Genomic DNA, 13,112 nt, shown 5'->3' with positions numbered 1-13,112 from the left:
GCACTTTTTTCATACTCAAAGCACTTTACAATGATAAGGGGGAAACATGCCTCAACCACCACCAATATGTAGCACCCACCCAGGTGATGCAACAGCAGCCATTTGCACCAGAATGCTCACCACACATCAGCTGAGGTGGAGAGGGAGAGAACAATTATATAGCAAACTAAAACAGGGGATGATTAGGAGGGGCGGCACAGATGGTGCAGTGGGTAGCACTGCCGCCTCACAGCAAGGAGGTCCTGGGTTCGAATCCCCGTCGGCCGGGGCCTCTCTGTTTGGAGTTTGCATGTTCTCCCCGTGTCTGCGTGGGTTTCCTCCGGGTACTCCGCTTTCCTCCCACAGTCCAAAGACATGCAGGTTAGGCTGATTGGAGAGTCAAAATTGCCCATAGGTATGAGTGCATGAGTGCGTGAGTGAATGGTGTGCATGCCCTGCGATGGACTGGCGACCTGTCCAGGGTGTATTCCTGCCTTTCGCCCAATGTATGCTGGGATAGGCTCCAGCCCCCCTGCGACCCTGTTCAGGATAAGCGGGTTAAGATAATGGATGGATGGATGGATGGATGATTAGGAGGCAGACTGAAAGAGCCAATTTACCATGGAAGGTGTCATGGGATCTTTAATGACCACAGTGAGTCAGGACCTCAGTTTAACGTCTCATCTGAAAGTCATTGTGCATCTCCCACACTGCATCGCCATATGTGCATGTGTACTGTGCATCTCCTACAGCACAGCATCCCCATCACTGCACTAGGGCATTGTGGTTTGACCAGAGGAAAGATCGCCCACCAACACCAAAAGACATTGCAATTATGCAATGTTTTGTGTGCAACAGCTAGTTATCCGTATGGGCATGTTCTCCCTCTCCATCCACTCCATGATTTCAACTTCATACAAGAACTGTTGGGGAAATTCCACCATGAAGACTTGAAACGGTACAACCCTGGTCCACAGCGTTTTCTAGTTCTCAGTGCATTGGTGACCCCTGGTTTAGAAACAACTATGAGTGATTACCCAATCCAGGCCAAGTTACAATGCACAACAACTATTGCTTCACCTCTTAATGGAAAGGACACATGTCCAAGAGAATTCCATGAAAAAGGTATTTCCCAATCTTGCAAAGACAAACCTTATTATTAGTCATGGCAGAATTAGGAAAACAATTGGGTTCTTGAACCATTCTTTATTATCAAATGCAGTACAATACATATCCATGGAAATCACAAAATTATTTTTTTTACAGCATAGCATTAAGAAATCTCTGTCACACTCTTTACGCAAATAATCCTCAGAAATATGACCAGCACTGACACATTCTTAAAGGACGCCCATAACACTGCAAAGCTTCAGTGTAATCAGATCCACATACCATGTATGTGCACTCTACGAAATAGCAGGAAATCAAGAATAATATTTCAAACACTCATCAGTAGAAATCACATTTTTGTGACTTGAGAACATGATTCCTGTGCTTTCTTCAGTCAGAGCATGTGTTAAATTCATGTTTATCCATTTTTATATAGCACCTATTGACAGCGCTTTACAATTGATGCTTCTCATTCACCCATTCATACACACACTCACACCAATGGCGATTGGCTACAATGTGAGGCACCAAGCAACTCGCCAGGAGCCTTTGGGGGTTAGGCGTCTTGCTCAGGGACAGGGAGGGGGATCGAACCGGCAACCCTCCAACTGCCAGGTGACTGCTCTTACCACTTGAGCCAATGTCACCCCAGAAGAGGAGGGTCACAAAATCCGGCAGAAGCAACCGCAAAATTACATTAGTTATTTAACTGAAACTACTATCCAAAGCAGCTTACAGTTGATTAGACTCAACAGGGGGCAAATGCAATGTCAAATATTAACAGGGAAAACAGGCAACCAAACATAAAAAAAAAAAACTAAATGGTAAAAAACCCCCAAAAAAAACCTTTCCATAAAATTATGTGATTATAACTCGCCAGATATGTGAACAACTCTACTTTTCAGTTTACACATCAGTCAGAACTTGTTTTTTAAATTTCTGAAGAAGAATTTTAATCGCAGCAGAACAGATGGTATGCTGGCTGCAGTCTTCCGGACTGATGCGTCACTGCACAACGTACAGTAATTGCCAGGGGACAGAGTCACAGTCTAAAGGAAGGACACCCCACAGTCTGTTTCCTGCAAGATGGAGCAGAGATCTCCCTGTGTCCACACACACAACAATCTTCAAACATTCCCCCAGCACCCATGTGACACGGTCTGTGGATATTTTTATAAGTGTCTTCAGTTTTGTTCAGGTTATACCACTTCCCACTATGTCGAGACAAAGCACACCAGTGTCTGCTACAAAAACCCATCACTTCCCACCATGTCCAGACAAAGCACACCAGTGTCCGCTACAAAAACACTTGTGAGTGGGCACATGCTCCAAATGGACACACTTTATACTTGGTGTTTATTCATATTCATTTTTGCTAATTGCACACACCCTGCCTGTGAAATGTACACCCTGCTATAATGGTGGACTATTAGTGATATATACCTACAATATGTAATCTGAGTATGAGTAGGGCCAGACAGTAGAATAATTGACTGGGGAAAATGCAGATCAAAGATTTAAAGATTGTATTATTATTATTATTAGTAGTAGCAGTAGTATTATGTTATTATTAAGCAGAAGATTTTGCACTGGCTCAGAAACTGTATTGGGAAATAAAGGCATATGCCAGTTCCATGCAGTCCGTAAGTACTTAAAAACAGTGACACATTTCTTTTAATTTTTTATCTGTACTCCAGAAAAAAGTGCTGACTTAATGTTTTAATTTGAGGCTTTCTATATCCGTATTGCGAAGCCTTCTTGCTTAATGTACCACTTAACAGTTGTGACACACCTAATTTTCTGGCTATATCTTTGATTGATTTATTCTGATTTTAATAAAAGGCCTAATGATGGCCTGCTTACTGGCATTTTCACTTCTTCGGTCCTCATATTGAGAGACAACAACAGACTCCAAATGCAGATGGCACTCCCAGAATCATCTCTAGACCTTTTGCTGGCTCTTTTATGCATGAACTAATGATTAAACTTAACACACCTGTCCAAGAAACATTTGAGCAGCCTATTGTCCAATTACTTTTTTCCCACTAAAATGGGGGGGGGGGGGGGACTATGTATAAAAACTGCTATAATTACTACATTGTTCACCCAATATGGACCCTCAAATGAAAGCTAAGCATTGTGACCCCATACTCCAGCACATTTTTTTCCTTAAAAATCAATGTGCTGGAGTACAGAGCCAAAACACCCAAAACTATGTCACTGTCCAAATATTTATGGACTGTATCATAAACACGTAAATGATCAGAGTCGAAATGTCTTTGACACGGCTAATCAGTAACTAATCACTCTGAAAAAGGCCGCATGACGTGCGTCACACAGCAACGGTTACCTCTGCCATTGTTTATTTTGATTTGTTCGTTTTTTCCATGCCCCATTGACAAAATTTTACATTTACATTTATGGTTAGACAAGGATAGGGATATCGGAAAGGAGGGGCGGGGGAAATCAGGAGGGAGGACGAAGGTAGAGTTTGAAAAGGTGGTTTTTGAGTCTGCGTCGAAATAGGGGGAGGGATTCTGCTGTCCTGACAGTGGTAGGCAAGTCATTCCACCACTGAGGAACCAGAACGGAAAACAGGCGTGAACGTGAATGGCGCCCAAACAGCGCAGGTCGTCCTGTTTGATCAAGGTTCCTCAGGCACTTGGACCAGTGGCGTGCCCATGGGTGGGGCCAGACTCACCCCCTCCACTCACAGTTCATGGTCACTACCATGTGGCTCCGGCAGCTTTGTGATGTCACAGTTCTGGAACAGCAGGAAGTAGAACGTCACCAGCTCCTCGTAGTTCTTGACGGATATCCTCTCATTCAGGCCGTGGAACCTGAATCAGGTGGGCGACAGGAGCACAGACACGTTCGCACTGGAGCTGAGCGTAATGCTGACACCACTGGGGTTCACTGGAGCTGAGCTCAACTCTGAAAATACTGGGTTTGTGATGTGGCTCTTATCCCTTTCAGGCAGGGGAGCCCAGTCATGTGCCATAGAGGGCTGAGAGATTTTCATTCCAACACCAATCAACACACCTTCAACCAGAGAGGGGGGAACCAACTAGTGAAATCAGCTGGTTTAGTGATTGGTTGGAAGGAAAACCTGCATACTCTCGGCTGATGGGGCACCCCTCCTTTAAGGTGTGAGGTCACAAATATGCGATTAGAATGTTCTGAATGGAACACTGTCACTGCACCCATGTGACACAGACCGTGGGTATTTCTATAAGTGTCTTCAGTTCACTGACTTGAAAAACCTGCTCTTCAAAGGGTTAAGGACAGCACCTCCCACTTTGTGGCCTACTGCCATTACATTCAGCGTGGCTGTGTTTCACACTCTGTCACTGCGAGGAAAAGAGGTGACCTTCCTTATAAAAATGATTTAACGCGCAATTCAGCACGGTCCCGCCGATTAAACTGGAGTTCTCTCGGGTATAAATACTTGACAGCTTACAGCTTCTGCGACGACCCTGGCATAACCTTGCTAAAGTGGGAGTCTGTGTTCTGCTCTTGATTGTACCGTGCCCTTGTGTGCCTCCCATTGCTGTCATTCTGAATCCAGCAGCACAGAGACATCGCTCACCTCTGTGGGTCTCCAGGTTTAAACCAGGTGGGAGCGAAACGGTACAAGTCTCTGGTCAGGTCAGCGTAGTGACGGCTGTCTGTGTTTCCAACACACACACCTGGCAAAACAAAAGCAGGCAAAAATAGTAACTGCACCAAAAACTGTGCAATGCCTTCTCCAAAATCAGCCAAATGTGCATGATATTGGTAGTATAGATTTCAAACTTGGAGCATCAGAGATTCTTGTTTTAATGAATTTAATAGCAAAAGATTATTATTGCATTTAGCGAAGCACACTACGTTCAGCACACTGTGCTCATTTTAACCCAGTGGATCCCAACCCTGTTCCTGGAGATTTACTGTCCTGGAGATCTACTCTCCTGTAGGTTATTTCAATTTGGCACACCTGGTTCTACTAATAAGCAGCTCAAGGAGATCCCTAACTGTTGAATGAGGTGTGCTTTGTTAGGGTTGGAGTGAAAACTGACCAGACGGCAGATCTCGAGGAACAGGGTTGGGCCGCCCTGGTATAAACAGTCATGTGTGGAAGGAAAGACTACGACCTGGCTGTTACCTGCCCACAATGCACTGCATTCAGTAACACATTTAAACTATTTGTCGTTTGATCACTGCAAACATAGTTAATTTCAGAAAGTGATAAGTGCACTAACTGCAATATCGCTAATCATGTCATTGGATCCATTAAAGCTATATCAATCACCCAGGAATCCCAATCACCTATATCAACACTGGTCTATACTGCTACAGGAGGGTGGAGGAGGTGGTGGATGTGGGATATTCCCTATACCTGGCAACCCCAGTGCCTGTGTGGGGTAACTCACCGGTTGCCACGGTGACCTGTGTGAGGTCCCTCACCTGGTGCCACGGTGACCTGTGGAAACATGTCCAGCACAGTCTTCTTGATGATCTGGAACCCAAACGCGGCCTCATCGTAAGCACTGACAGGGAGGGGGTCGAACCCATTCACCAGCTCCACCTTTACCCGCTCATCACTCACTGTGGACCGGATCAGGTCCAGAACCTGGGGGGCGGAGGGAGTCCACAGGGTCACTGAGCTGTTCGGACTAGAACCAGTGTTACTGCTCACTGAAGTGCCTCAGTATATTAACAGAAGGTTCGGTTGCTTGGGTTGTCAACACATCACAAAAGTCAAAATAAAACATTCACCTCTTGCAGGGTCTGCGCAGAGTGGATGCGCAGATTGACAAAGGCCTCAGCATACGGAGCGATTATATTAATCTGTCAGGAGAGAGAGAGACTCAAATGAACCATAATACAAAAGCAACCTCAGAGCACTGACAAATATTGTAGTAAACAGTGCCACCTGCAGGGAAAAAGGCATAATTGCAGCACACATCAAATAAATATTGAGTTCACCATCCTTAGAGTCTGTACTTCTAATCATCTGGGTTTGTAGTGTACCTTCACACCGGAGTTAAACATGGTGACGGCCGTTGTTGTTCGGACAAAGGCATTTGTGTCTGGTTTTCGTTCCATTACCCTGTAAACAGCAATGTCATTTGTAAATATACATTTCTTTAATGCAATTAATGTAATGTAGCAATGACCGAACCAATAGAATCTCTTCAACACTGTACTTACCTTCCAAGTAAAGGAGAAAACAGCCAAATGTTGGACATAATGAACCTGAGAGGGAGTCCAAACTGACAGCAGAAAAAACAAGGAAAGACCAAAGAAGGAAACCACAGGCAAGTTGACTCACTAATTCTAGATCTGAATTACTTTGAATTTCATAGTCAAAAGTATATGCACATCTTTTTGGGAAACATCATACCTATCTGAAAAGTTCACATAACCTCTAGAAATAATTTGTAAATATGTAGCAAGTCCTAACCATGCCAAATGCTTAGGGAAAAATAATTACAATGACATGGAATTTAGAACGGTGTCTCGTATTTAAAAAGCATAAACACTACAAACACTGAGCAAAATTCACACCCAAAACCAGTTAGAAGCGCCGGGTGGTCCTGAAGGATCATGGGAAGCCTGAAGGCCAGTGTGCGTGTGAGGCAGGGTGTGTGTGAGGCAGGGCGGGGCTTACCTTGTGGGCCAGGTGCTCAAAGGTCCCACGCTCTGGGCCGCTACCAAACAGGCGGGGCATTGGACTGTCCTCCAGTCTGCAGAGAAAAGATTTCAGCCGCTTTCCACAGCTCCTTCTCTCTTTATTTAAATAACTTTTCCTCCTCAGAATGCCCGGTCATGCTCTGGGGAACTCAGACAAGCGTGCGCTCTCCTCTGAAACGTGTGATGTCCCCGCTGCTTCTCAGCACTCCGCAGGTTCAGGCAGGTCAGTGGGAGGCAGTCAGGGCCTGATTTACTAAGGCCTTTAGCATGTGCTAAGCCTTTCAGTACACACAAAACCAATAACAATCAATGAATAGCCATGGTATTTCTTTTGCACCTATATCAAACAAAAAACAACTGCACACCAAAAAGGTTTATGCAAGGTTCTGGCTCACAGGACCAATTGAATGTCTGAAAAGACTCCAGAAAACTCCAGAAAACAAATGGGTAATTAGTTGAGCCTTGAAAATCGTGAATGCTTTGACCTCAACTGAACCATTGAGGTCAAAATGTTAACCATTTTAATGGCTCAATAAATTACCCATTTGTTTTCTGGAGCCTCAAGTGAGTGTGTGGGTTTTGTCTTTTCAGAATTTATTTTGCACCAATCATTGCTGATGTTATTGGTTAGTAAATCAGGCTCTTTGTGTGCAGCTCAGTAGTTGAACCAGGAGCACAGACTGACCAGCAGGAGTCGCTGGTGAGCAATGACATTATGGTCATGTCCGAAAGAGCTTCCAAACTGCTGTGTGCTGAAAATCTCTCTGAAAGTCTCCTAAACATACTGCTGATCTATATTAGTATGTGTTCCGCAATGCAGACCATGACTACTTTGGAAAGTTAAGTAGGCTACTTTTATGTAGTATTCATATTTCTGGGGTTTTGCCGAGCAGGCTTTTCAGGAGGTGCCACAGAGAGGAAGAGGCGGAGCCATCTTTGGGTCCACAGTCCCGTAGATCATAGAGAAAGAGACAGGGGCTTTCTGTTACGAGGGCGGGCGTCTTACAACACTTCCACCATACCGTTGGAAAATAGCATGGGGATATGTTGCGCAGTCTGCAGTATGTTTAGTAGACATATTCTGCCTTGCTTTGTGGGATGTCAGTCAGTATGGGTGCACTACACAAACAGTAGCAGACAGCGGGGATCCCATCTCTCTTTCCACCAATTCTGACAATAACCTGTATCTTTAGTCAAGCAAAGTGCACTCAGTTAGTTTGTGACATAATTTGAGATCGATGGCCTGCCTTGCACTGCTAAAACACTTTAGAACAACTGAAGAACTCTGCGTATACGTGTCTGATGAAACGGAGTTCATTTCCCTTCAAATCAGCAATAGTCTGATGCAATACCTGCTCTCATTTCAGTTCTATAAGCCACAGGGATAAGCATGCTGAATATCGTACCCTGGATGTTTTATTGACCGTGTTTGCGTAACAAACTGCCCTTTGCGTAACAAACTGCCCACAAACTGCTGGCTTGCCTTGACAGGAGAACATTAACCTCGGGCACAATGCATGGAAGTGGCCCTGGAAAGTGAGTCAATTTTAACAGCTGTGTTCACCATCTCCGTCCCTCCTAAATGTTTACTGTAAGTTCATGGGAAGTACATTTCCTCACGTTGTCTGTGGGCGCCTCACCTGGTTACCGCGGCAGCCAGGATGCCGATGCTGGTCTGCCTGGGGGGCATGGAGGAGTGGCCGGGGGCGGTAGTGACACTCAGCTTCACATTGGCCATGCCCTTCTCACTGATCCCAATCCTGCAGGGACGCAAGCCCGGGAGGGACACGCGTTCAACACAGACACAGAGAGAAACCGTGCTGAACATCAGAGAAGCAAAAATACACACAGGTACACGCATGCATGCAGGCACGCACGCACACACACACACACACACACACACACACACAGACAAACAAACACACACAGGTAAACACACAGACAGACACAGACACAGGTAAACACACACACACACACACACACACACAGGTAAAGACACACACACAGACACACACTCACACTCACACAGACACAGAGGTAAACACACGCACACGCACAGACGCAGACGCAGACACACACACACACACACACACACGCGCCTCACAGAGCAGCAGGGCCGTCCAGGCCACTGATGATCCCGTCCAGGACAGCGAGGCCCTCGTCCAGAACGAAGGCCAGCTGCACACCGCGCGACCTCAGCACCTTGGCCATGTTTGCAGCACCTGCGTTCCCATTCACCTGAGACACAGGGGTCAGGGGTCAGATCAACATTCACATTTCAGCCCTTTAGCTGATGCTCTTATCCAGAGAGTTACAATGAGAGCAAGCAAAGGCCTAGATTCGTAAATCACCAACATCCCGGGTAGCGATTAATGAGAAGCACCATGGTCAGGCCAGAACACTCTGGCAATAGGTAATCCTTTGCCACTAGAATTAACTTGAGGAGGGGAAGGTATAAATGGGTGTAGCACTCCTGTAGTCTGTATGTGGATTCATGGCCCGACCGGGGCCCTTGAAACTGGGAACCACTGTTATCAAAACCAGGAGGAATAGCTTTAGTGAGCAGAAACCAAATCACTGAGTGGTGTACATAACAGCTGCATTCCACTACTGTTGACGTGCAGGCTTTCCAGTGGCTGAGAACTGCCTTCCAAAACAAACACTCATATGTTCTATCTGCCCACTGAGTGACTGGATGCTTTGTGCTTGCCCACGGATACGTCATCTACAAAAGCTTGGGTGCGGTCACAGGCTGAAAATAGACACAAATAGCACAGGCAAAATGCGAAAGAAATGCCTACAGTCAAATATGAGTTCAGCATTTTGAGCTTTCAGCAGCATTTAATGTGTTGTTAATGTTAATTCAATGTTTCAAAAACACACTTGTGGGACGCTGTTAATCACACTAACTGAAACAGCACATCACTTGTCATAATGTCGAGCAATATGCTACAAATCACTGTGCTACTCCACAGATCTCTCATGTTAATTGTTGATAAGTATTAGAGAGCCATGTTCCACCACAGCTGCACCTGTACAAGCAAGGCCCAAAAACAATGGCAATACACAAAGAGGAAAAAACATTCTTATAAATAATAAATATAACTAAAGATTCAGCCAAGCAAAATGCTCTAGGTCTGAGGTCTAACTCTTCAGTCATTCAGACAGTATTTATTGCCCACCAAAAAAGTTTAACATATTTATTTTTATTTAGCCAGTCATGTGGCAGCGACTAAATGTATAAAAGCATGCCGACATGGTCAAGAGGTTCAGCTGTTTTTCATACGAATGGGGAAGAAATGTGATCCAAGTGACTGACTGTGGAATGATTGTTGGTGCCAGGTGGTTTGAATATCTCCTTGGATTCTCACGCAAAACAATCTCTACAGTTTGCAGAGAATGGTGGGGAGAAAAAAAACTAAAAACTTCAAGTGAGCAGCAGTTCGGCAGGCAAAAACACCTTGATAATGAGAGATCAGAGGAGAAGGGCCAGACTGGTCAAAGCTGACAGGAAAGTGACAGTAATGCAAATAACCACATATTACAACAGTGGTATGCAGAAGAGCATCTCTGAACACACAACACATCAAACCTCTAAGTCGATAGGCTACAGCTATTAAATAAATAATAAATAAATACCTAATAAAGTGCTCAGTGACTGACCTCTTCGTCGTGCCCCAGGGCGATGTAGAAGCCCCGTCGGGGCCTGTAGTCCCTCTCCAGCAGGTACTCCAGGCCCTGCAGGATTCCCTGTAAGAGGCACAGGTAGAAACTCTGATCAGTGCCTTCACTGGATGCCTTTTACTCTGCAGTTACACAATAAAAGAAGTTCATTTTTAACCAAAGTCAGGCGAGCTCGGTTCGACAAGCTTTGCATTGGACATCCATGCCCTTTAATCAAGATAACTATGCATGGTCTGCGTGGGCTGTGATTGCGGCACTGCTTGCTCGGTCTGTATGCTCAGGTTAGACTCAGGTTAGACTCAGGTTAGACTCAGGTTAGACTCAGGTTAGACTCAGGTTAGACTCAGGTTAGACTCAGGTTAGAGCAGGGATCATTACATTCGGCCTTTGAATCAGAATCCAGACCGAACCCTGGTCTTCTTTCCTCCTGGGTAATTAGCTGAACAACTGGATTAGAGCATGGGTGTCAGCACAGGCATATACAGACCTGACACCACTGGCAAGTGAAGTTTAGTTAACGGCAGCTGAACGATGTAAGCACCACCAGGGGGCACTGTTTTTGTAATGTTTTTGTGCAAATCGGCAGGCAAAGAATACAATGCACCTCACAAGCGTAGCGTTTTTGGTAATCCCATATATTAGTGAGTGTGAGATAAGAGTTTACACACTGGCAAAGACGAGCAGAGGCCTCCTTGTTAAATGTGTTTTAATGTGACAGAAGCGAAGAAACGCTCTAACCATGACGGACTGCTTGTTGTCGATGGTGCCGCGGCCGTAGATGAACCCGTCGATCTCGGCGGCGGAGAAGGGCGGAGCCTCCCAGCCGTCGCTCTCCGCGGCGGGCACCACGTCGATGTGGGCGAGCAGCATGTAGGGCATCAGCGTGGGGTCCGTGCCGGGCACCCAGAACAGGTGGCTGTAATCCGCCACCACTTCATGCTTGACCAGGTCAGAGGAGAACACCATGGGGAACGCTAAACAGAGAATACCCCCCAAATAATTATTAGGCTCCCTAAGCCAACAAATACTGCAAATTAGAAAAGAAGTCTGCCATTTGGCATGACTGCAGGTTAGACCCTCAAACATTTTTTCCTAAGATCCACCTTGTGGGGACCCAAGAGGACATAATTTGCATAAATCCAAAATGGCCACCACCTAAAATTTTATTTTGACCTAAATACTTGTATTTCATGACATATACATGCTATAAATATGATCTTGGTGCCTTTTTTGGGGGCGTTCCATGATGCTGAATTCAAAGGAGCCATCATTTAACGATTTAGAGATCAAGGTCACGTGAAAGCCAATATGGCCACTACCGACAATTCTCATTCCTGGCTTCAACTTTTTGCCATGATTTCATTTCAATTTACAATGATTTTTCACTAAGTGATGACATACATTTGACATATTAATTTTTTCCATGAATATCATTGCTGGTCTACATCATAAGATATGAGCCCTTCTGTCACAATTTCCGGCAGCTGCCATATTATATTAGGCATAAGGTATTAAGTATTAAGATTTATGGATCCTACTAAATATTAGCAGTGATTGTACGGCAACCCCAAAATGGGCGGAGCCGTCATACATTTCAAGAGCTTTTAATGATTTATATTAGCTCATCATATGCTAAGAATTTCTTCTTCCCACGCCCACACACAAAGATTTAACAGAACCTCGTTCCAGCAAAAGGTTGAATTCTGCGAGCGCGGTGGTGTTTAGGTCCGTTTCACTGAAAGATACGGTTGGAATCCGAATCGCCGCTTGGTGGAATGAAAACAAGAAAACAAAGTCAGTAAACAACTTCCGCATAATTAAAAAATAACAAATTACCATTAAGCAGGATCAGGATAACTTCGCCATAGGTTTCAAACTTTATAAATGACAATACAATAATCTATCGAGCTTTAGCTTGCAAACCAAGCGAACCGACAATGATTACTTGCAGCTGCAACTTTGCTTGTCTACCTTTAGCAAAGAAACATGTCATCAATCAAGAAGTAAAAAAAAAAAAAAAGCCAAGTTACCATTTATGCAGCTACATGTGTACTCGATTCGTTAGTTGCATTCATTCACCTTTGAAATTTGCTAAGAGCAGCTCTCTCTGTTTATGGCTGATATCTGGAGCAATAGTTTTCGTCTTCTCCCAATTCGCCAAGTTAAGCCCCACGTTCACGTCTAATGAAAAGGTCCGAATCGCAGCCACCAACAGCAGCACAATCAGCAAACCCGTCAAACTTAGACACGTTATTTTCACAAACTTCCAAAGGCGTATCTTCGTCGACTGGCCTGCCATGTTCAGCCACCCCTGTGTCGCGGCAGCAGTGGCTCTGTACTGACTCGTACTTGTAATAATGCTGATGTTACACAATAAGCGAACGAGAGCTTTCTGCGTTTACCCCACTGAACTGTACGGTTGGGTTCACGCCATTGAACTGCAACATAACTGTTCCGTGAATGTCAGTCTAGCTTTACTTCCGCATACGTCATACCCATGTGCACTGATTTCAATGCAAACAGCAGCAGTAACAGAAAACGTGCAAAACACAGTAAACTGTGAAATAACGATATAATTTGCTAAAATATTTCTCAATTCTTCTAAAATGTTATACAGATTACATGTTCTTCTAAATTACACATTGACAATTTTATTTAGATCC

At 44.7% G+C, this 13,112-nt stretch overlaps 1 protein-coding gene across 6 annotated transcripts; it reads right to left on the bottom strand.

Moving 5' to 3' along the window:
* Positions 1–1,165: 1,165 nt before the first annotated feature.
* LOC133139364 (N-fatty-acyl-amino acid synthase/hydrolase PM20D1.2-like) lies at positions 1,166–12,898 on the bottom strand. 6 transcript variants are annotated; one of them, XM_061258849.1, is made up of 14 exons: positions 12,529–12,898; positions 12,129–12,215; positions 11,188–11,423; positions 10,429–10,515; positions 8,870–9,003; positions 8,406–8,525; positions 6,743–6,818; positions 6,283–6,344; positions 6,103–6,181; positions 5,848–5,919; positions 5,536–5,701; positions 4,679–4,778; positions 3,791–3,929; positions 1,166–2,168 (listed from the first exon to the last, which is right to left on the bottom strand). In XM_061258849.1, exons 1-13 carry the CDS (start codon positions 12,746–12,748, stop codon positions 3,800–3,802), a joined length of 1,569 nt encoding a protein of 522 aa, XP_061114833.1. In that variant the 5' UTR covers positions 12,749–12,898; the 3' UTR covers positions 1,166–2,168; positions 3,791–3,799. The 6 variants fall into 6 exon arrangements, 5 of the variants coding, with proteins under 5 accessions (XP_061114833.1, XP_061114832.1, XP_061114835.1 ...); XM_061258848.1 differs by having other exon boundaries at positions 3,804–3,929; XM_061258851.1 differs by having other exon boundaries at positions 3,804–3,929; positions 12,480–12,671.
* Positions 12,899–13,112: the final 214 nt, after the last annotated feature.

Source organism: Conger conger, chromosome 10, assembly GCF_963514075.1.
Source record: "Conger conger chromosome 10, fConCon1.1, whole genome shotgun sequence".
Taxonomy (NCBI): Eukaryota; Metazoa; Chordata; class Actinopteri; order Anguilliformes; family Congridae; genus Conger; species Conger conger.
This window is presented reverse-complemented; position numbering and strand designations above follow the sequence as displayed.